General features: G+C 38.0%; 1 protein-coding gene across 1 annotated transcript in view; it reads right to left on the reverse strand.

The window, feature by feature from the left end:
- Positions 1-22,690, reverse strand: part of slc8a1a (solute carrier family 8 member 1a) — a 47,574-nt gene extending 24,884 nt beyond the window's left edge. The window contains exons 1-2 of the mRNA XM_055184484.2: positions 22,308-22,690; positions 17,937-19,794 (exon numbers count right to left, since the gene is read on the reverse strand). Coding sequence (XP_055040459.2) covers positions 17,937-19,756 — 1,820 coding nt within the window. The 5' untranslated portion in view covers positions 19,757-19,794; positions 22,308-22,690. The remainder of the gene's footprint in view (positions 1-17,936; positions 19,795-22,307) is intronic.
- Positions 22,691-24,427: the final 1,737 nt, after the last annotated feature.

The raw sequence follows: 24,427 nt of genomic DNA on the forward strand, positions 1-24,427 counted from the left end.
CGGCGAGCGCGTTAACTATAAACGCCTCGTCCGTTTGGTGAGACGCGCGCGCGATCCGCGGAGGCTTGCGTTGCGGACCAAAGCGCGAGTATAACCAGCCCTTATCTACCTGCCTCCATGGCCGGACTTACCATTGGGCTTGAGTGGGCTTGAGCCCAGGGGCCCCGGCCAATAGGGGCCTCCGTGCCTGCTTGCGTTCGTTTGATTTGTTCAGTCGTTTTCATTTTTTATTTTACAGCCTATTGGTTGGTGCTGCATTTAATTCGTTAATATATGTCAGTCATCTTGGTGCTGAATATGACGCGCTGAGTTTACTGCTTTTGAAACTCATAGATGCTGGTATAATAGCGAATACGCGAAATGAGAGTCATAAATGAGCTTTACAGATAACGAGAAAGAGCAACGCGAAAATGAAGCGCTCCGTATGATAGATTAGAGTAGGTCTTGTAACTCTGTTTTTTCTTGTTTGTTTGTAATCTAACATGATACGCAGCATACCCACTAGGAAAGGTCAAGGATTTCCGTATACCCATTTAAAAAAGCGTGAAAATACTTAACATTGTGTGACAAACTTTTGATACTTTCATTCATAAATTGACATCTGAATCACTCACCATTCGCATGCTCCACTTGCTACTTTGGCGGGTTGAACCTCATATACAGTCGGCTATTTGATATTTGGTACATTTGACTTCATGCGGCACTCCGCGATCCGATCATTATATGAAATCAAATTATCACGGCGCAAAGGTGACTGTAAAGCAGACGGGGGTTTTCATGTGGTTCAACAACAGCCAAAAAAATGACATCAGAGTACCGCGAGAGCGATTTGAGAAATCTGCTTTCTAATCGCTCTCGCGGTACTTTGACATCATCACCAAGCGGTCTGCGTAGCGCCAAATGAAATCCAATCTGCTCGCAGTCTGCAGCTCACACTGTAACCAAACTGTGAACGAGTGGAGCAGAGCTACGAAACATAACAAAATCCGGAGAGTTAACCACGCACATATGATTATGTCAACATTTAAATCATCAGTCCAGTTTATTACTTCATCTAGAGGTGAGGATTCTCATGGCCATGTTGATGTCCTGAGGGTTTTTGATATAATCCACTAGCTAGCCTGCTGCCTACCTGTAGTTTCTCTTTCAGCATGTTTGCTTGTGCTTAACAGAATCACAGTTTAAACTTCTGAAAAGTGTTCATTTTTATATCTACGTTCAAGGTTTTAATGTATTACGTTCATATCAGACGCAGAAATTAATTAATGATCATTTTTGGTGTCTAATATTACATGATGGTCTTGTCATAATTATTAAATAACATCCTAAAATCTTTTCTTTTCACTGCACTACTTAGGCTATATGCACAAAATACGCTTGTTGATTATGTTTATAACTTTATATGGTGTGTAATAAGGTGAATGTTAATCAAAACATATAATTCTCTTCTTAAGCTAAGTCTAACACAATGATTTTAAATGTTGTTATGGGGTATTTTTTAATGTGCATGATTCATTTGGATTTGTGACATCCCTAAAAATACATGATTTAATTTTAGACTGGGCTTATGTTCTGCTATAGAGATATAGGGGCAGTTTAGTCAGGTCTTATCCTAGTCCAAGACTAAAATGCATGTTTGATCTGTCTTAATTTAAACACATATTGCACTGGTATATCTTAACATATATCATTGCCATTGTTTTGTCTCAAGACGCACACCAGTGATGTTTTTTGTAAGGTTTGTTTGTAAAAACTAATTGAATGCCCTAATATAACCTAGCAATAGGCCAAGTGCTAGATTAATCTAAACACCTGTCGGGAAACTTCCCTAAAATATAGTTCTATGATATATTTTTTATTTTAGGTTGTTTACTGTATGTGCACTCTCAGAAGATAATTTACACAAGCTGTCACTGGGGTGGTACCCTTTCAAATAGTACACCTTTGTACCTAAAGAGTGCATATAATGGGTACAAATGTACCTACAGTATATCTGTACCTAAATGGTAAATATTAGGACCCATTTAAAGGGTACCGTCCCAGTGACAGCTTTTGTACCTTTTGTTCTGATAGTGTAGGGCCCAAAATTTATTCAAGCCCAGGGGCCTCCACCCTGTTAAGTCCTGCCCTGCCTGCCTCATAATCAAAAGTAAGAAATCTTAAAATTAATGTCTCAGCATTCCACAGAAATACAAACCATCCAGTAACATTCAAAACATGACCTTGAATGTAACTTTTTTCATTTACTGCCCTGTTTGCTATCAAAGCAACAGAAATAAATAATTTACTTTTGACCTGACACAGTCTCTGTTCTGCCTCCCAGGGCATACACAGACACATTTATCCATGAGAGCAGCTGAGTTTGGGTCAGTTTCCTCTGGCAATATAAATATTTGCCCTGGGAATGCTGTAGGCCCAATGAGGACCAAAAGGGAATATCACTGAACCTCCTCTGACAGAAAATACTGCAATGCATATCTCTTAACATCTACTAATGGGTGTAAATTAAAAGGAAGCTGGTCCTCCCTAATAGTTTGCTCTCATCTGATAAGACTTTCCACTAGATGTCAGATCATGCATCTGCTCTCATACTGTACGTACAAAAGAGCATCAGTGAGGTCAGGCACCAACAATGAGTGATTACCTGGCACACAGTCGGCATTCACTTTCATCCCTGATGTGTCAAATAGGGTTCAGGACTCGGCTTTGTGCAGGCCAATCAAATGCTTTCATACCAGACAGAAGAAATTATTTTTTCTAGACCTCGCTTTGTGCACAGAGACATTGTCATGCTGGAACAGAAAATGGCCCTCCAAAAAGTGAAATCATGCTATTCACAAGAAAGTCACTGTGTGAAGTCTAATTAAGATTCTGTTCTGGTAGTAATAATAATACCTGGTAAAGCATTACATTGGCAGTGCAAAAGTTATGGGTTTGATTCTCCAAGGAACACAGATACTGATAAAAAATATATAGATTGAATGCATAGTAAGTCATTTGAAATAATTGTTAATGGGGACATTTCAAGACTTTTTTAAGATGTCAAATAAATCTTTGGTGTCCCCAGAGTACGTATGTGAAGTTCTAGCATACAGATAATTTATTATCGCATGTTAAAATTGGCACTTTGTAGGTGTGAGCAAAAAATGTGCCGTTTTGGGTGCACTAAATGGCAGTGACATGGCAGTTTGGATAGTGCAGATTAAGGGGCGGTATTATCCCCTTCTGACATCACAATGAGGGACAAATTTCAATTATCTAGTTTTTCACATGCTTGCAGAGAATGGTTTACCAAAACTAAGTTACTGGGTTGATCTTTTTCACATTTTTAGCTTGTTATAGACCTTAAACATGGAAAAGTCAGATTTTCATGATATGTCCCCTCAAAGGATTCGTCATAGTCAAATGTGTTAATTAAACAAGAGGTATCCACATTCTTAGCCGTGTAGTATGCATTACAAACAATTCAAATGTTACCACAACTCATTTACTGAAACTGTACAATGATTACCAAAACATTTAAGGTTGGTTTCCCGAACAGGGCTTATTCTTGTCCCAGACTAAAATGCATGCTTGAGCTTAGGGCTGCACGATTATGACAAAAATCATAAAACTAAACATTAAACTAAGGCCTAGTCCTGGATTAAGCTAATCCCTGTCCGGGAAACCACCACTATATATCCAAAACTAAAAAAATATAATGTAACAAATAATTATGGTAGTTATGTTGTTCGTAAACAACAAAATGAATTGGTGCCCAAACATACTGCTGAAACAAACAAAAAGGACGCTTTTGGCAATTATGCAACTGTTTCACTCATAATTGTAATCCAGATTACAATCCCTATTTGTAATTCCTATTTGAGCTGCCTTTATTTAAAACACCTTGTACTGATCTTAACATATATCCATGCTATTGTTTTGTCTCAAGATCCACACCTTATTATTTTTGTAAGGTTTGTTTGTAAAAACTACTTAAATGTCCTAATTCAACTAAAGCCTAGTCCTGGATTAATCTAAACCCAGTCCAGGAAACCACTCCTTAGAGATGGACAGAGATATCCTGTTGCAACATCAAACCTGTCACACAACCACTCAGATTTGTATTAAAAGCAACACAGTTATCAAGCAATCCATCATTTTGCATGCATTTTCATGTACTATTTTGGGTAACTATTTTATATCTTATCTGTCTGCAGAGAGGTTTTGGAGTCACTTATCTTCTCCAGGCTGATTTGTTGTATCTATCGCAGCTGTAAAATGTTTAGCAATCTTCAGAAAAAACTTCTGCTTGCGGACAAAATGACGGCAGAATAAGAGTGTCAGATGAAATGTCATGGTCTATGCTGCTGTTATCAACTAATAGAGACGGATTATCAAAGTGTGAAAATTGTCCTCAGTTCTGTCAAGCCGTGCACCTGCACAAACAGCTTGGACAAGACAAATCCTTCACTACTCTTTTTCATATAGGACTTTTCATATATGCTGTCTATCTGCATCAATTGCATTTAAAGGAACAGTATGTAAGAAATGTATATAAATTAATCATGAAATGGCCCTGATATGTCACTAGACATTAAGAAATCATTTTCATTTCAAATACTTATATCACTCACAACAGTGGTCTGGACAGGATATTGTCATTTAAAAAGTGGAGTTGCAGCCCTCAGCTGATGTTTATGTTGTCATTTTGTGTATTGGCCACCAGTTGTGTGATTGCAGTACCAGTTTTAGCCACAAGTTTTGTAATTGCAATACCAGTTTTGGCCACAATCCTACATACTGTTCCTTTAAGTACATGCGCTGTTTTTTTGGCTAATAGAATTTTTTAAATTATACAGAATAAAAAATTAAACACCAAATCAAACTAACCAAACATCTAAAAAGTGGCTTGGGTGAGCATTACAGGTCCGAAAAACCCAAAGTTCGACTCAAGCGGATTTAGGTCTAAAAAATTCACGTGGGTCTCACATGAAAAAATACTGTAGTATAATTTAGTATTTACTGTAGTAAACTGTAGTAAATTATAGTATATCAGTATTTACTACATATATCATAGTATTAACTATAGTAAACTGATAAAATGTAGTAAGTACCATAGTATACTTTAGTTCTTACTACAGTAAACTAGTGTATTCGTAGTATACTAGGATATTATAGTATTTACTAGAGAAATTTTACATTTACTATTAAGTTTACCACAAATTGCTATAGTATTTTAATACAGTTTACTTTATTATAGAATGGTTCAAAAATACTAAAGTATTTGCACTGAAAAAAAATGATTCATTGAATTTAATACATTTTTTTAAGGTAAGTGGTTGCGATCAATTTATTTAAGCTACATTTAAACAAAAGTTTTATATTTTATTTTACGGTACTAATCTTTTTTGTTTAAATGTAGCTTAAATAAATTGATTGCAACCACTTACCTTAAAAAAATGTATTAAATTCAATGAATCATTTTTTTCAGTGTGCTAGAGTAATTTATTTCATTTCCTATAGTTAGTTTACTATAAACTACTATAGTATTTTAATCCAGTTTATTGTAGTATCTATCTTTATTGTAGTATGGTTCAAAAACACTATTATTTAGAGCAATTTTACTTCATTTCCTTTAGTTAAATTACTATAAATTACTATAGTACTTTTAATACAGTTTAATGTAGTACATTTACTATAGTATGGTTCAAAACACTACAGTATTTACTAGAGTAATTTTACTACATTTTCTATGGTAATTTTACTATAATATACTATAGTATTTTTTCATATGGGAGGCATAGTATTAGCGGCCCTGGTGAAATTTAAAATGAATGCATTTTTGCAGAATGGACCCGAGAAGACCCAAAATATCTTTCGTTTGCCAAGAGAGCTTGTGACATTGTGTGGCATAGGTTAATTTTCATTGAGCCAGACCTATTAATCAATTTTGAATACACACTGTAATTGGTTACCTTGGTGTCGTCGTCAGATAACAAATGAAAATAAATGGAGCAGCGTGCCAAATTGGTTGCGAGGCCACCGGAGTTTCTTTCTGGTGCATGTGGGGCTGCAGACTGCACACACGTTGGTGCCGTTTACAATCGGGCCCAGTCGGGTTTACAAAAATTTCCACGTTTTGTCAGGTTTGTCTCGGGATGGTCTTTCTTCAAAATAAAATATACAATTTATGCACGTCGTGTTCAGGTAAAAAGTCAGTTCGGGTCAGGTACCCGAGAATAGCTAGTGAGCATCCGATGCAAACGAACAGGTTGAAAAAGCGTGTTACAATATTTGAGATATTATCTACATGAAAAACCTGTAAAAATACTTCACTTCATTGATTGTGTTTTAAGGTTCACAAATGTCTGGTCATTTTCTTTCAGAATATTATTAAATTTACAGTACATTTTCACAATTTTTTTGTGTAGACGTGCTTTGCTCTCTGTTATATTAGTTTATAACATTTTTCTCCTAATAACTAAATCTGAACTGAGTGACTGGTACAGATTTATTGTGATATGATCACGATATACACAATCCAATGTCTGGACGTTTTACGATCTGTTTAGTCTGGTATAACACATCACAGACGATGTGTTAATCCAGAACATTGTCTGTGGCATAATAAACACAGAAACATGCATGAGTCATGAAATGTTGTGATTTCTAGGCGGTGTGTAAAAACGTTATTCCCTTATTTAACCTCTGGGAATTTTGTAATTGAACTTGATCTTATTTTTTCAGTATAAAATCTTTGACCTATAACAACATGTCCAATGAAGACTTATTGTGTAAACAGTCAGATATTCGTCAGCAACACAAATTCCCAATCTAATGTGACGAAGCTAAGAGGACAGATGGCTTATTTCAAAACCAGGTTACATTCCTAATCCTTTTCTTTTTCTGTGCTCTTCACCCTAATCTGTACTTTCAATGGCTTAAGAAAAGCAAAATCTTGTTATTTTTGACTAACAAATCCCAGGACTGACAAAGAAGCTAAAGCAGAGTATTGTGCCAAAATATAGTAAACAAAGACTTTAATGCAGCATACATGTCAAACTTTAAAAGAACAGATTGCCGAATTCATAAGTCGTCATTTGCTCCTAATCTCCTTCCAAAAAAAGAGGTAATTTAAGCAATATGTGGTTAGGCAGTACGTTCAGGCTCACTTTAACTCCACCTACAGTACCGTAAATACCGCACATACAGTACTTTGTGGCTATATTACAGTAAATGTAATAATGTACTTGCAAAGGAAAAAGTCACATGGATTTGTAACAACATGATTGCTGTCCCCCAGAATAATTAATCATTGCTTAATACAGTTAACTTCTGTCACGGACTCTGATGGCATGTTGTCATTCTCATGTGAAAATACCAAAAGATTCTGTATTATAAAGCCTCTGTTACATTCATCACAGCCAGACATCAATCAGTCATTGGATTTAGTCAAAAGTAATTTCTTTCTCAGCCTAAGGGAGATCGTGGAGCAGCCGCTGCTGTGCCTGCTAATGAAAGTTCACAAATATGATTACTGATGCCAGATTATTATTTTTGGAGAGAGAGCGGCGAGTACATTATGACACTTCTATCAGTTGTTCTAGGGGTCAAATGGAAAGGCATTTCTCTCATGTCGCACGCTACTGTTGGACACCAACTTAATCATTTTCAGCCTTACGATGAACTAAAAACTGATGAACTAAAAACTGATTATGTAAAAACACACGAGGCAACTTTACATCCCAAACTGAGGTAAGCAGCTTGTGGGATCTAGCTGGAAAAATCCATTTCTCTCGAACTGTCACTCAAGCTGATGATGTCCATGAACAAAACAGGCCCGGCACATCAGCAGAGGAAGTGGAAATAACAGCACTTCAGAAAACAAGACCTATTCCTGGACGCACTTGAGAGGGTATTATTTTGAACTACTTAAATGCGTTCTGCGCTCCTCCTTAACTAACTGGAAAAGCCTGTGACAATGATAGTGACAGTGACGGTAATGAGAGATGATAATTAAAGACACACTTCTCCTCCACCCTCAGAGTAATGCTATAAAAGAATATCGGCCAGGAAGCCAGGACGGGAATAAAAAAACAATCTGTCAGACACTAAACTGATGAGAGGATAACGGTAATGGTATGTAAACCATGTTGGACTGCGGTTATAGAAAGTTATTGCCCTAATAAGCTAATGCCTCGTAGGATGATTTTCAAGTGTTGAAGCTGGAACAGAATGAAACAAAGGATGAGCTATTATGTAAGTGCAGTCAACAATATGTACATAATGTGAAGTGGTCTGGAGTGTTGGGGAGGATACTTTCACACTCCGCACTACACAGTAATGCCATAGAGAAAAATATTTTTGGCTCCTCAAAGAACCATTCAGTTAAATATTCTTAGAAGAACCATTTCCTTCATATCTTTTAATGATCAAATGAACCTTTTGTGAGGCACTTTTATTTTTTCGAGTGCAGCAAATAAAGCAACATGTCCTAAACAGCAGTAAAGGTTTTAAAGGGAAAGCAAAAATCCAATTAAAATCCAATGCAACCACAAGAGAGTTTATCTTGCACACAACAATTATTTATTCATTATTATACGACGGGTCCATTGAATGCTTGAATCTGATTGGCTGATGAAAGTTCTCAGGTGTGCAATAATTTTCTGGGAAATGCACGGTGAACATAGTTCCAGACAGCTCTCTTGACCGCATTACAGTTCCATATCACTTCGCATAGTTAACTGTAATAACGGACTAACAAAAACAACATGACAGACGATTTTCTGAGGCAATAACAGCACTGTTTAGAGAAGAACAGAGGTAGCCTCGTTCACACAATCTCTCTCTCTCTCTCTCTCTCTCTCTCTCTCTCTCTCTCTCTCTCTCTCTGTTTGTGTCTCTGTCACTCTCGCTTTCTTTTTAATAACTTCATTAATAACTGCATTAGAATGCTATCAATGGCTCAAGCCTCCATTGCCAGCTTTAAAATGATGTTTTGGAACAAGCAAAAGAGCCATTGGATGAGACACGGAAGAAATAGTCCTACTCACAATAGCGATTTAAGTACTAAAACCGGACAAATGCCTTTAAATATATCATGTGATCGATGTCTTGAGGTGTGGTCAATTATTCCTTACATAAATGGCTATATTCAATATATGGCGTCTATTGCTATATTCGTGGCAAGAACTAGTTAATCTACAGACAATTGGATCAACACAAGTTGGGGAAGGACAATTTGGTATCTCCAGTTCTCTTAACCTGTAGGCCTTTGTCCGGTGGGAGAAAACCAGAGTATGCTGGAGTAAACCCACGGTAACACAGGGACAACATGCAAACTCCACACAAAAAAGACCTCCTGATTCAGTCGAGTCTTAAACTGCACTCGAAAAATCCTGGGTTATTTTCAACCCTGTATTGGGTGAAAAATGGACGAACCCAGAAAGTGTTTATATCTGACTCAACAATGAGAAACAACTCAGCATAGGTTCATTTACGAACCCATGGGTTGAGTTCCTTTTTGACTCAATGCTTGGTTGAAAATAACCCAGCATGTCTTAGAGCCCCCTTCTCCAAATCTTTCCCTGGAAGTCCGGAGCACTGCAGAGTTTAGCTTCAACCCTGATCAAACACACCTGAGCAAGCTAATCAAGGTCTTCATGATCATAGATATTACATACATAGACTCCTCATGAGGTGCTGGAACGTCGCCGCCATATTGGTTCCGTATCCTTACTCTACGCAAGCACCAAATTAATCAGAGTCAACAGAGAGTGAAAATCGGCGCAGTATTGATACCAGATCGCATTGGGATTGCCTTTCACAAGTAAGATTGAACAATAATTTGGGTAATTTTACCATTTATAATATTATGCCATCGTAACGTTACTTACGTGTAACCAAAACCACGTGAAAATCCAGAAAAAAATCGGGGAGTTATGATTATTGTAGTTGGGGACACACCTTCCTCAGTAGAAATAAATGCAAGGGGAGCGCATTGGGGATCCATCCAAGATGGCGGCCTCGCTGATATGTCAGCTCCAAATGGCAGTGTCAGTCTATGAGGCGTCTACGTATATAATGTCTATGTTCATGATCACTAGAAAATCACAGGTGGGTAGTTTGATTAGGGTTGGAGTTAAACTCTGCAGTGCTCCGGACCTCCAGGGTAAGATTTGAGGAACCCTGTTTTAAGCCCGGAATACACTGCAGGATTTTTGCACTCCTATAAGATCATTAACTTATTACACTGTGCGACATGGATCATTTAAACTCGGGTACAACAGGCATGTAGACTGTACGATGATGACACGGAAGCTTCGGCGGCTGCGTCACACATTAGCGCAACATCACCAGCATGCGCTCGTGGTAAACAAATACCAGCGCGCAGGTCGTAGCAGCGAACACACTGTGCGGTGATCATGCCGAATTTCTGACACTGCCAGAAAACTATCGTAGGCTATCTTTGGACGCAAGACCGGGAAAACGGCCATCTTTGAACCACTCTCATTGTACGACATAGAACCACCGATGAAGAGCCACGATCACAGAATTCGTGAGATTGTTTCACGATAGCAATCTTTCGCCTGGGACAGCCAATATTCGTGCAGTTGAGTGTGGGACCTCGCAATGATTTCAATAGGGGGGAGAATGGAAAAATTTACTCTAAATAATAATGCGACCCGAAAACATATTATTTTGGCATTTATAAGCTAGAAAACATGCATAGTGGTAAAAGTCACCATTATCCAAATATTAACACAAAAAAACAGCTAAATCAACAAACAAATGAAATGATTTCTGAAAATTAACTGCTTTGAAAACAGCTGAGCTGAAAAGGTAAAAAAATACAGTACAGTCATGTAAATGACTATAGCAAATGGGCCAAAGAGCAAATCATTGACGGCATAATTAATGTTATAAAAGCTATGGGGGATTTGAGTTTTCCTTTCTTTCCACTTATGTTTAATTTTAGAGAGTTTCCCTCTTTAAAGCAAAACATGCAGATGCAGAAAACATGGTTATCCATCACTGTGATCCATTTTTCCATAGTTTGCAGGAGGACATTTCCCATCTTCCTGCCTGCCCTCGTGTTGCTGTTAGGCTGAAGTCATGGAAAATACTGAGTTTATGTTGGTGTTCAAAAAGTACAGGGAAAAAAGAAGAAAACCTTACAGTTAGATGAGAGAGAAAGAGAGAGAGCTGAGAGAAAGAATGTGTGGAACTTTTAATGTCATTTTTCCTAAAGTAAGAGCTGTTCTGACATAAAATAAATGAACCATCAGAAACACATCTAAAACCAGAACTTTTTCCCCCCTAAAACAACAACATTGCTGAATGAATGCACAATTCACTGTTTACATTCTTCTCCAGTCTCAGGGAGAAATTCTGCAGAGATTTTCCACAGTCCTAATTATAGGCACCATATCTGTTATCGTACATGAAGGGGAATAGTCAGACTTTTACATTGGCTATTGCCTCTGTGGACCCACCCAAGCTCCGCCTACAGTATGTCTCACCATCAGACATTTAAATACCCCTAAAGACCACTAAAAAGCTATGACATATTCCTTTTATTTTAATTTTTAGTAAAACTTAAACCAAAACATTTATTTTCACTCTAAAATCACTGTGTGCATGGATTTTTCATCATGAATGAATAAACTGAACTAAGCAGGCGGAAGTAATGCTAAGAGATTTAGCAAAAATTCATAAAGAACAAACTTGCCTTTAAGGGACACCGAGGGTTATTCTGATGGCGGCTGGCTTGCTCATGATCCAACTACTGATTCATGTTATCAAAAAAAAAAAACCTTTTCCATCTTTAATACAATTTTTATGACTTCCCTTAAGACGACATTCTCTGAGTATGTGACTGTCTCAATAGCACTGTTGTATTTATTTATTGTTTGCTATACATCACACTTTGAAACAAAAACATCACTGCATTGTAACCCATTATAAAGTGGCTTCCAAAAACAGTTAATTTGCTAATAGAAACTGAAAAAGACGCACGCCGCTAGCGTTTAGCATGAATGGAAACCCCTGGAAATAATTTGGATTAGTCATAGATGATCATAAGATGATATCTAGCCAAAAGGGGCGACCTAATGCGATTAATAATCCCAAGATGCAAGCAGTGATTTAATGGTGCCGCACTGCTGAGGCTCTCATTGCATTGTGAAACAAGTCACATGAAATCAGGCTGTGTGTCTGGGCATCTCTGAGCTGGCACAAGACCCTTGTGACAGAAGGCTCTCCTCCTCGACAGGGATAAAACATAATGCTCCAAAAACATACCACTAAACCCTGGAGCATCTTTCCTTCTCTTGCAGAATCAGGACATAGTCTTGGACCAATGAAACAAGAGAAACAATATAAAAGATGTGAACTCTCATTCATTCATATTGTTGAAGTGTGTTTTCTTTGTCTTTTTCTTTTATTCCTCTATGTTCCTTGAATTCATCTGGGTTCACGTCTCTTCAATTCAAAGTGTTCATACTGTAGTGTATAGACACCTAAAGTTGTCTGTCCCAGTCACATGATTAAGTTGCAAAAAATGAGCCCTGGGCAGGGGCATGAACTCTTGTATCTGCGCATGAGGAAACATGCGGATAATGTGTCCTGATAACAAAGGTCATGCAGCCAAGTGTTTTACTAAAGACCTTAACTCACCATGTTTGTGTGACAAGTATTCACGGAGTATCAATTGATTTTTTTAACGTGTTTCTGAAAGACACCCTGTTAATTTAGTTTATTTGATAAAAGCACAAAGTTTAGTTGCTATTATGAATGTACACAAATAAAAGTTGACCCTTCACAGTTTCGAATGATGTCTTACATGTGAGTTTATGATTATAAATGACTTATAAATTGCTGTGGCGGGGAAGAAACGCAAGCAATCAAAAATAAATAATTTACGTGAGAGGCACTAGGACGAAGTACAAATGCCGGCCGTTGCTTGTTCTCACACGACAGCATTAAGCTTCTGTCATGCTAACACATTGACCCAAGGGGATCTTTTGAAAAACTTTCCATTATTTTACGCAAGGTCAACGAAAATTGAGCAGGACAAATTTTTTTTACAGCTGATCGCTGTCAAAAAAGTTTAGCGAAGACGTCCCAAGTATAACAGCAGCAATGACAGTGTTCTTAATATGACAAAGTAAGTGTTCTGATTAATGACATTAATGTTTATTTTTTATCAGTGTATACCACTAGTCAACTAAATGAATATAACATGGCAAAGATGAATGCACATTTATATATTGATTCAATATAGCATTTTATAATAAATCTTTGAAAATCAAATTATGGATTTGAATGTTTAATGTTACTATAACTTAAAGATGCTATGTGAAAGTTTGTAACAGAAAATAGTGGTTTTCATCTTGTCACTTTCTTGGTATAGAAAATACATTTTTACCCAAATTAGTCAAAATGGATTTATTGCGTTTTGGAACTAAACTCTTCATATTTAAAACAAGCAAGATGGTGAATAATTTTTTTGATAGAAATCACCATTCACATCAAGGCATTTGCAGGGATTTCACAAAAAGTTTATTGATGGAAACTTTCATCCCCCGAGACTTTGTCTCCTCCTTGTGCAGTTTTATCTGAGATCCAGTAAAGCATAAGCCAAAATAAACATGCCTAAAATACTAGTTCTGTGTCTGATTGTTCGCTCTTTTTCTACAAGTCTCATTCTCTTTCTTTAACCATCACCAACACACTCACATAACCATTACTGTGCATTACAGTAGAAGCCTCACTAGCCTGGTTTCCATTACAGATTTGTGCAAAATGATATTTGCTAAATAATGATGCATTCCTTGTTATGCGACTACAACATATTTTTTTCCCTCTCGTGATAAGTCATACCAAAAATCATTGAGACGGATGTTGGTAGGTTTGGGTATACGCAGCCACTGAACTTAGCCATTAGGTTTAATTGATGAAGACGTAGGCAAGACACTTCATATGAGTTTTAAAACTTTTTTGCGAAATATGGGAGTGTTTCCATTGAGCATATTTTCTATTCGCAATTTCAATTTGCACAATTTTAAGGATAATGGAAATGCAACTAATGTTCAAAAATGACATGATGCGAAATCTACCATGCTTAGCACGAAAGTGCAGCAACATTAACATTAAAACTTGCTAATGACAAACATTAAATTCATTACTCAGCATGACAGAACCCTGTGAGGAGACAGACGGTTCACTTATGTATATGACAGCTTCCCATCCGGATGAAGCACTTAATGGTAATTCATCAACAAAATGGAAATTTAAGATTTAGTATTTTAGGACTGGTTTGTGCCCATGTGATCAAAGGGAGTTTAAGATTATCCTTGTCTTATGGGGAAATTAGTCCTATTCATTTGTACTTAAAGAATATGACAAATAGAGATAAAGATAATAGAGATAAAGACATTTCCAAAGAAACATTACAAAAGAGACATCCTTGAGTCTAAAGTATGCTTCACTTCATTTTTGGCACGTCTCATATTTACCTCAGACGTATGATTAACTCGCATTCAGATACAAAACAAAACACCTGATTTCCCAGCTTGCCAGACTGTCTGATCTAAACTATGTGGAAGTGCACAGCATACATTTGTAATTTGAAGTAACACCAAATCTTTCACAGCCAGCGAGTATCCAAACGTTTCGGAAAGGGATCCAGGGACCTGCCCTCTTCTCCAAACAAGAGACCTGTCCATATATGGAACTTCATCTCTAGACACGGCCAGATCAGCGTGGTTAAGTTTCTCACTTCAAAGCAATTAGTTTACCTCCGTTTACATTTGCGCACGTCTTCCCATTAATCAGCTTAAAATAAGCGCAAGCAACTGACCTTTTCCATTTCAACACCTTGGACCCTATTCAGAGTTGTTTATCTTCGGCTAGGTATATCTGTTATCGTTATATTCTGCCTGCCATGGAAAATGTCTGGGGAGCAGGCCACCTTGTCAAGTACGTGATCATACAATTGTGCTCCTTGCCAGAAGCTCTGGTGCTGGAGCCCAAACTCAAGCTGTGCATCGCAATGGTCATGGAAATGTAATTAGTCACACGAATGAGCTGTTCTGAACTCGAAACTTGTCTCGTTCGCCTGGTGGAAATCATGTACTTGCCTCACTCACTCTTTCTTTCTTTGTTCTTCACGCCATTCCAGCATCTATGGTTATATTATGGCGAGCCCTACTGAAAAATCCAGCTAAAACCAGCATAAGCTGGTGGTTTTAGCTGGTCTCCCAGCTTGGTTTTAGCTGGTATTGCTGGTGTAGCAAGCTGGTCTAGATGTGTTTTGGTCACTTATTAAGCTGGTCTAGCTGGATCTCTTAGGGACAACACACTAAATGCGTTTTCCCAGACTGTTATTGGAACAACACATTTTTTGTTACTTTTAACACAACTGTAACACAAAATCAACACAAAATGATGCATAATGTCATAATAATGTAATAAAATTAACACATCCGTTCTTAGAGTGCATAGAGAAGTTGATCCATACACAGGTTTGGGGAGGGGCAGTTTGGTATCTCCAATTCACCTATAGTAACTTGCATGTTTTTGCCCTGAGGGAGGAAACCGGAGTACCTGAAGTAAAGCCACGCTGACACAGGGAGAACAAAAGAAAATATTTTGATAAAGCACACTACTGACGGTTTTGGACTACGAAAAAATGACTTAAGTGTATATAAATAAATAAATGAATAAATACATAAATGTATACATAAATAAATAAATGTAGAAATACAGAAATAAATAAATGAATAAATAAATAAATGCATAAATAAATAACATGTAGTGGTGCAAAAATAATAATGATACTTTTGACAAAACAATATATTTATGTCTGCATTTATTTCTGCATTCAATGAATTACTTATTTATTTCTGCAATTATGTATTTATTTATTTCTGTATTTCTACATTTATTTATTTATGCGCTTAATTAATGACTTATTTATTCCTGCATTCATTTATTTATTTATGTGTTTAATAAAGAAACTCATACAGGTTTAGAACAATATGATGGTGAGTAATTTATGACAGAATTTTAATATTTGGGTGAAATACCCCTTTAAGGGCCACATTTGTTAAAAGCCTTTATTTTGTGCCAAAGGTTTGTTATTATTAAAGCAGATTAATCACATTGACTAATGAGCAGCTCTATTATAATTTTTTGATCCAAGTAATGAGTTTTGCATTCCAGTGTATTCCAGTCTAAAGAATTGATATTAAAAACCTTATATTTTTTGGAATATTGTGTTTTTTTATTTAAATTATTTATTTGAGAGCTTCATTTTTTGGGAAACATTAGGTGTGTTCGACTTCATGCGGCGCTGCGCAGACCGATCGGCGGCTGACTTGAAGCAGTGCATTACGGTTAGTATTTTTGTCCGACTTCAGCTGGCGCTGCAGGCACGTGACTGTGTCATATGGTTTTTAAGTACCGCGAGAGCGGTTCGAGATCAGCCGCCTGAGTTAGCCAGCGCATTTCCCGAAGAGGAGCTGCACGGGCGTAATGACGACACAGCTGTTTCACCATTGGTCGGATTCACCACATGACAACAATCACATGTGTTTCGTGCTTATTTTCACGCCCTCAGTTCCACAAATGCTCACAAATCTGTATTTTTATAACAGTTAAAGCTCTTTTCATGTAGTCGCGATGTTATATTGTGTCATCCTCATCAAAACAAAATGGAAATAGAAATGAAAAAACGTAGACCCCACTTCATTGGCACTCAAATAATTTATGCTTATCCTGAACTTCATTACCGCAAAAACAGATGATGTAAGCATCTTCAGTTCCACTCATGCTCATACACGGACATTCAAAACAGTATAATTCACTTTTTATGTAGTTTACATCTTACAAATCATGTTTATTGCGATAAAGCAAGCATACGGCACGTGATCAGCCATGCCTGACGTAAATGCCGCAAACTACAGGAAGCACAGCGCGTCCGACTTCACGTCTCCGTTTTCAGCTCCTCCCCACCTGCACGCGGCTAATCTCGCCGATCGGTTACATCCAGCCACAGCCGATGTCGAACACACCTAATCTCTCTTTACTTCCGATCACAAGCTATCTCAGGTGGGTGGGGCCTGGTAAAAGATCTCAGCGATTAGCAATTAGCAAGATGACCCGACTTTCAACGATCCAATCAATTCTAAATGGATGAATTAAAGTCCCGCCCTACCATTTTTCCTCATTTCAGAAGCCATTTCACTCGAATATAGATATACATATACAACGGGGAAAATAAAACAATCGCAACATCCGTTTCATTGTGAATTTAAGATAGAGATGCATGCTACTGCATACTGATACTTAAATAATTATATAAATATGACCATATTTAAATTTTTATGCATGTGGCAGACACATTTATCTAAAACAGCTTACAGTGATTTACAAGGTACACAGTTTATCACTAATGTGTATGTGTGTTCCCTGGCATACCAATTAAGCTACTTTTCCTTAAATAATTCATACACATGATTCAAAAAATGGGTATAAGAATATTTATACAAATAAGACTACCAAAATGACACATACTTCTGATACATGCAAGCTGGATCAATGAAAATAAGCAAAGCTAGAGGGAAAATGATAAGGTGATAAAGAAAGCAACAAGAAAGCTGTGAAGGAAAATTAGTCGGATAAAAAATCCCATGAGAAAAAATGAGCAAAGGCTGAGAAGTTTAAATCAAGAAAGACAATCGATCGTATGGCTTAAAGGGACCCTGGTAGGAAATACATTTACTGACAAATTTGCATAATGAAACATTTTTACTACACTTCTAAAGTGTACTACTTTCTCTAAAGATCACTACGAATTTGAATTTGCCATCTAACATTCAGTTCTTTACGTGTATGGGGGAAACAAACTCATTGTAACTGCATAGTTTAAAGGAAGAAGTAACACTTACGAAATCTCATCATTCTGGAACTCCAGGACTCCATGGGTATCTTCAAAGTCCTCTCCTCCACCTTTTGCCGTCCCTTGAATGGTTTTATAGGGCACTACCACAACTCCACGAGCTCCAGAGGAACGCACCACCTTAACCTCCATTGTACCAATGCTTTCACTGACATGAACCATGGGTTCCTCAAATGTGAAGATGCCAGCATGGTCATCATCAAAGATAGTCACAGTAGCCGTGCAGGGAAGGCCAAGACCAGCTAACGTTTCCACGTGATTGACACCCGGGTTCCCATTACCCGTTCCTTCAGATATAACCTTGACGTTGCTGAGATGAACCAGGAAGTGTTCATCTTCTTCAAAAATGTCATCGTCAATAATGTTCACCGTGATCTCCTTTTCAGTCTCGCCTGGTTTGAATACTATAACGCCTTCTGTGAACTGATAATCAGAGCCTGCGTTGGCAGTGCCATCCTCAGTTCGGTATTCCACAGATACGGTGCTGGTCAAGTCGCCGCCACGTCGTACCACGTTCATAGCCACGGTCCCGCAGTTTTCAAGACACTGATATGTGCCAGGGTCAAAAAAGATCTTGGAGGAGACGTCATTATCGGAGATTTCCGAGCGAAGTTCGTGGATGCCGATTGCTTTTCTGGCCTGGTCTGCAGCATGCTTCTTTAAAATATTGCCGGCACCAGTCATTAACCTGGTAGCCTGGCAGCGATAGAAAGCTCGACTTTTCTGCTGCTGGTTGAGAACTTGATAGTTGGCAAGCTCAATGAGCTGCTCCGTCTCTTTATCCGGGTGTTTCTGTTTTAGTTCCTTCAAAATCCTGGCCATTTCTTTTCTAGCTTCTTCGTCATCCATTACTTTATCTTCAATATCCACCATTCCGTCTAACAATTCCTCACCGTGAGAGTTAAGCAATCCCCCATCCATTTCAATATCTGCTTTTGACTGTAGCTCAGGCCCACCTTCTGTTTCGATGATCATCCCCCTCTGTTTTCCTACTCTGTAACGTTTGTGTACATACTTGTAGAATAGAAGTCTGCGGTCTGCAACCCAAGCAAACGTGACACAAATCGGAAAGAAGAGGAGAGTGAGAAGTCCTTCCCAGACTTCTACAATTCCTGGAGAAATCACTGCCAATATTATATACAGCCAAGTGTATGCAAAGACACTCCAAGCCGCTGTGACGAAGAAGACTCTCAAGTGTTTGACCTTACGATGCTCTCCTTCTGGTATCACAGAGACGCAGAAACCAATGATCACAAACATGTTGAAAGCCGCACTTCCTACTATGGTGTTTGGGCCGAGTTCACCTGCATCAAAGTTGTGTCCGCACACTTCAACCACAGAGAGCAGAATCTCCGGAGCTGATGAACCCAGAGCCATGAGAGTAAGATTGGATACGGTTTCGTTCCATATACGAACCGTCGTGGTTGAGGTTTCACCATTAGGCTTCTTGATGATGATCTCTTTCTCCTGAGATGTGATGACCTCAATGGAAGCCATGAAGCGATCTGCAATGATGGAAACCCCCAGAAACATGTAGACTAAACCAACAAAGTACACAGTAGCTCTGGCCAACTTATCTCCAAAAGATGGGTTCAGGGGTGTCCACATTGGCAGGATCACTCCCTCTTTACATTCAAAACTACCACCGCATGTCTCGTGTGTTGAAGATTCATTAGGAAAAGTATCCGTATCTAAGCTCGATTTGGAGCTGCCCGCAGAGGCTGGCACGAGCACTTGGGAGAAAACTATGAGGAAGATGCTGAGTCTAAGAGCGAGAGAAAAATAGGATAAAGTCCCAGACTGGCCCATGTTTCTAGTGAGGTATTTTGTTCCTGCTCTCCCTTACCCTGTGAGGAAAGACAGAAAGTAAATTAGGTTAGAAGGGATTTAGCAAGATGTCAGGATATACTGCAAAAAAAAAGACTTTCTTACTTAGTATTTCGGTCTTGTTTTTCGGTACAAATATAAAAAAAATTCTAAAAGGGGATAGTTCACAAGAGTTTTTTAAGATGTGAAATAAATCTTTGGTGTCCCCAGAGTACACTTAAACAAGGAAATAGTCAGATTGTCATGATATGTCCCCTTTAAATCAAGATGCATTTTCTTGATGAGCAAAAAAAAGAAAACAAGTATAGTTTTTAGACAAAAAATATAAATTTGTGCTTAAAACCAGCAAAAATATCTGACAATGGGGTAATGCTGCGTTCACACCAGCCGTGGTAAAGGCGTCAAGCGCAAGTGATTTCAATGTTAAAGCAACACTATGTAGTTTCCATGTAAAAATGACTTACAGCTCCCCCATGTAGTTGAAAAGCGCAATAGTGCCTGGTATCCGACACTCTTCTGCAGGCAGGGAGAGGGGCGGGGCTGTGTTTCCTACCCTCCACCGCCACTTTCAAAGTGTGCTTGTAGCAGCTAGGAGGCTGCTCAGGTTGCAGCAACAGTACAATTTGTCCAGTTAAAAGTTGTTCTATCACTGAAATAATTTTAGAGACATTATGTAAAGGTAAAAAAAACTACATAGTGTTGCTTTAAGTTGTGTTGACGCGCCTGGAGGTCTCGCGGGGCGAATGAGGTGTTTGGCGCGGCATGGTAGACGTGATTCTGCCTCATTTGCGTGTCTAGTTCATGCTAATTGAGCGTTGCCGTGGGAAATGCGCGAGTTGAAAAATTTTAACTTTGGTGGAAAAACGCGCTGTGTTAACCAATTAGGAGCTTGCTCTAGTAGTGACGTGAATACAGCTAGCAGAGTTGCCGAAGCCCCTCCCATGACGCGAAATTCCGCGTGGCTTTCAGCTGTGAATGAAGCGAGTAAACTTAAAATGTTCAAGCAGCAAACTAGACACGGTAGACGCAAATTTGGTGTGAACCCACAGTAAGATTTTTTTTCTTGAATTTGTCTTAAATTAAGTGTTAAAGAAAAAAGTAAACCTATTTCAATAATTTTTTCTTACACCATTGGCAGATTATTATTTTTTTGCTGGTTTTAAGCACAGATTCACTTAAATTTGATATTGTTTGTCTAAAAATTAGACCTTTTTTTGTATGTCATTTTGCTTATCAAGAAAATGCATCTTGATTTAAGAATTTTTGGATATTCGTACCGAAAACAAGACTAAGTAAGAAAGTCATTGTTTGCGTAAGATACATGGTTAATCGGAATAGAAGACAATTAACATTCAAATCGATTCATGTTTATTTCTATAGCGTTTTTCACAGTTTTGCATTATTGCAAAGCAGCTTTACAGTGATAAATATATAAAACCTCCTAAGACCTGGTGTGTCCACAACATATAGGTGGACATCACATTTTTGTGTTGTTTGCACCATAATATTTAATTCTGTGTAACTGGAACCTGTTGTACACAAACGTGGACAATTAAACTGCTTCATGTTCAAAGAAAAATATTTGGTTATTAAATTTATTGGTTCTTTAACCCCAAAATAGCTGAAAGAAATGAGAAAAAAAAATAGAAACCAAAGCTCGGGTCTTAGGAGGTTAATACTTATGAAAATATTAATAATACATTATTATAATACAGTATTTGTTGTTATCTTTTCATCAAATATGTCCATTTGTGATACTAACTGTAAACATATTGTCTGTAGGTTGGTAAATATAAAAAGAAAACAAACATACACTCGGAAGAAAGCTGTCATTGGGACAGTACCCTTTCAAAAGGTCTTGATATGTATTATGCATAGGTTAGATACCAATATGTACCCTTTGAGGTACTATGATGTACTCTTTAGATACAACTGTGTACTTTTTGAAAGGGTACAGCCCCAGTGACAGCTTTTCTTCCTTTATCCAGAGAGTGTAAACAAACATAGACATAAATATATCCAAATTAAAAGATTTGTTGCACATACAGAAATATAAGATTAATAGATACTGACTAAATAAAAGACCTCTTCAAATTGTTAGTTTTAGTTAGGCTACATATACAGAAATATAAGACTTATATACTAAAGTTGACAAAGGATAAAGACTGACAAAAGAAAGCACAAAGCAAGCCTGATGCACACTATGATTATCATTCATAAAAACACACACTGACACAGCATCTGGTTGACGTCTCAACACATGTGCATGTTAAACCTTTTCAAAACAGATATGCTAATGATTTTATGCTAGCAAGTAAACCTGTGAGTAATTAACAATATAGCCGATGATGATAGTCACAATATAAAGCATTGATTCTGAATGGAAAATGAGCAAAGACTTGCTGAACTTATTTGAACCCAAAGCTTCTCAAAGTTTCACCTGTTGGGATTTCGCCACTTTTCACACCATCGTGAATCCAAACACATCCACAGACCTCTCAAACCCATTCAGTGGAAATAACATTAAATGTACCTTTAAAGCCAAATGTTCTGGTGATGCACACGCCGCCACATTAGACAGACTCGCTCAACCGGTCCGTTAACCGGCAGCGCGACCGTTTACTCTCATCCTTTCCTCCGGTTAACGGGAGCAGCAAGACGCGCTTCATTCACAGCTGCACGCATACGGAGTGTGTGTGGTGGAGAGTTGTGTGTGCTACTTTCCGAAGTGCTGTAAGCATATTTTCCGCTTTCCGTACGGATTCGCGTGCCTCATTGGAAGAGGGGGGCGGGGGTCCCCTTGGACCGTGCCCCATACAGTCCGCTATACGAGCTTATAACAGACTGAGAGTACTTTTTACTATTCCCTTAAAACCCCCAAATCGTACGTATACCCTAAATCGTATTGTACACATCGTGATTTTCTACTGTTAAAGCGTTAACACTATGTGTGCTGATAAAAATGAAAATAAACATCACTGATATTTATCGTTAACTTATTGTTTAAACAGCATAAAAACGTTGGGATTTAAAAATTAAATTAAACCTGGAAATACCGAAAAATGTATAACAAATATTATAAAAAATATTTCCCGACTGACTTCTGCTTATTCTGATAAATGTGATCTTTGTCAAACTGTATGGTAGTGACAAAAAATTAACATTTATCGTTAATATTGTTTTACACAGACAGCACAGTACTTTACTGTAATTTTGTTGTTATAATGGGTTTTAAAGTCAGAGCCCAAATCTGAGATTTAAATCTAAATAAAACCTGGAAAAAGTTTTAGGACAAAAAGCAATAACAAAAAAAAAAAAACGTTTTCCAGATTTTTCTAGATTTTGCATATCAAATTTGATAACTTACATTGCCCGTCCAACGTTACAAAGCGGCAATACGCTGCCTCTCTATTGCCATCTATGTTTGAAGTAAAGCCCCTTTAGGGAAGCCTGCAAGCTTATAAAAAATTGTAAGGGGTTGATCACACCAAACGTGTTTATGGCAGTTGCAGGCGTCTTTTTGGATGATTTTTTATTTGTAGTAAGTTTACAGTTTACAGAAGTTTACAGTTGGAAGTCCATATAGGCCTATGTATAATAAAGGCTAGGGCTGCGTTCAGCCCCGACAAAACGTTGCACAACGTTTATTAAACAGAAACGGTGATGTGTTGAACGCCCTGTTGTGATGACGAAAGAGTTGCAACTACGGTAGCTGAGAGGCCATTCTTTGTGTTCTTTTTTAAATGTTTCTGAAGCCTGATGAAATCGTTATAAATGTGTGTTTAATACTGTAAAAGACCCTCAATGTTACAGTCACTGACCTTGCCGTCCAGAATGAAAGACAACATTCCAACTTGAACCCATTGAGCGAGCTGTCTCTTTACTACCGCGTGGTTTTATACATCTTGCCGCTGATTGGGCCGACATTTCTGACACACCCAACAAGAGAAAACGCTTCTAAAACCTGTTGCATTCCGTTGCACACCGTTTCCAGGAAACGTGTCGTTCAACCCGGAAACCGTAGCAAAACGTTGTGCACCGTTGTGAGATTGAACGTGCCCCAGATGTGTTACGGCGGAGTCTCTAACGTCATCACCTGGTGGCCATCTTACCACAGGAAAGTTGTAGCTTTGTGTTTTAATGATGCATGTACTTTTAAATGACCATAACTTGCTCAGTTTTCTACCGATTTTCAAATGGTTTGGTTTCTTACAAAAGTTATTAATGTGGCTATAAATCTGAATGCTTTAACATGTGTCGTAAAAAAATATTTTTTTACTATAAGTATGCAATGTCATAGGTACATCTTTGTCATTTATAACAAACCAAACCGTTTGAAAATCTATAGAAAATTAAGCAAGTTATGGTGATTTAAAAGTACCTGCACCATTAAAACACAATGCTACGAGTGAGCGAGTGCCCTGTGGTAAGATGGCCGCCAAATGCGGATATTCCACTCAAGGTCAGAGCAAGCGTCCTCTTTTTAAAGTTTCTGCTAATATTAACAGCAAAAGAGTGCTCATGCTTCAATATTTGATTGACAAGACAGCTGACTCGATGGTTGCCTAGCAATATAAAAAGCCACGCCGCACTGCACGTCTTGCGTTCCCACGCGCTTAGAACACGTTTGGTGTGATTGGCCCGTAACGCTGC

This window comes from Misgurnus anguillicaudatus, chromosome 14 (genome assembly GCF_027580225.2).
Source record: "Misgurnus anguillicaudatus chromosome 14, ASM2758022v2, whole genome shotgun sequence".
Classification (NCBI taxonomy): domain Eukaryota; kingdom Metazoa; phylum Chordata; class Actinopteri; order Cypriniformes; family Cobitidae; genus Misgurnus; species Misgurnus anguillicaudatus.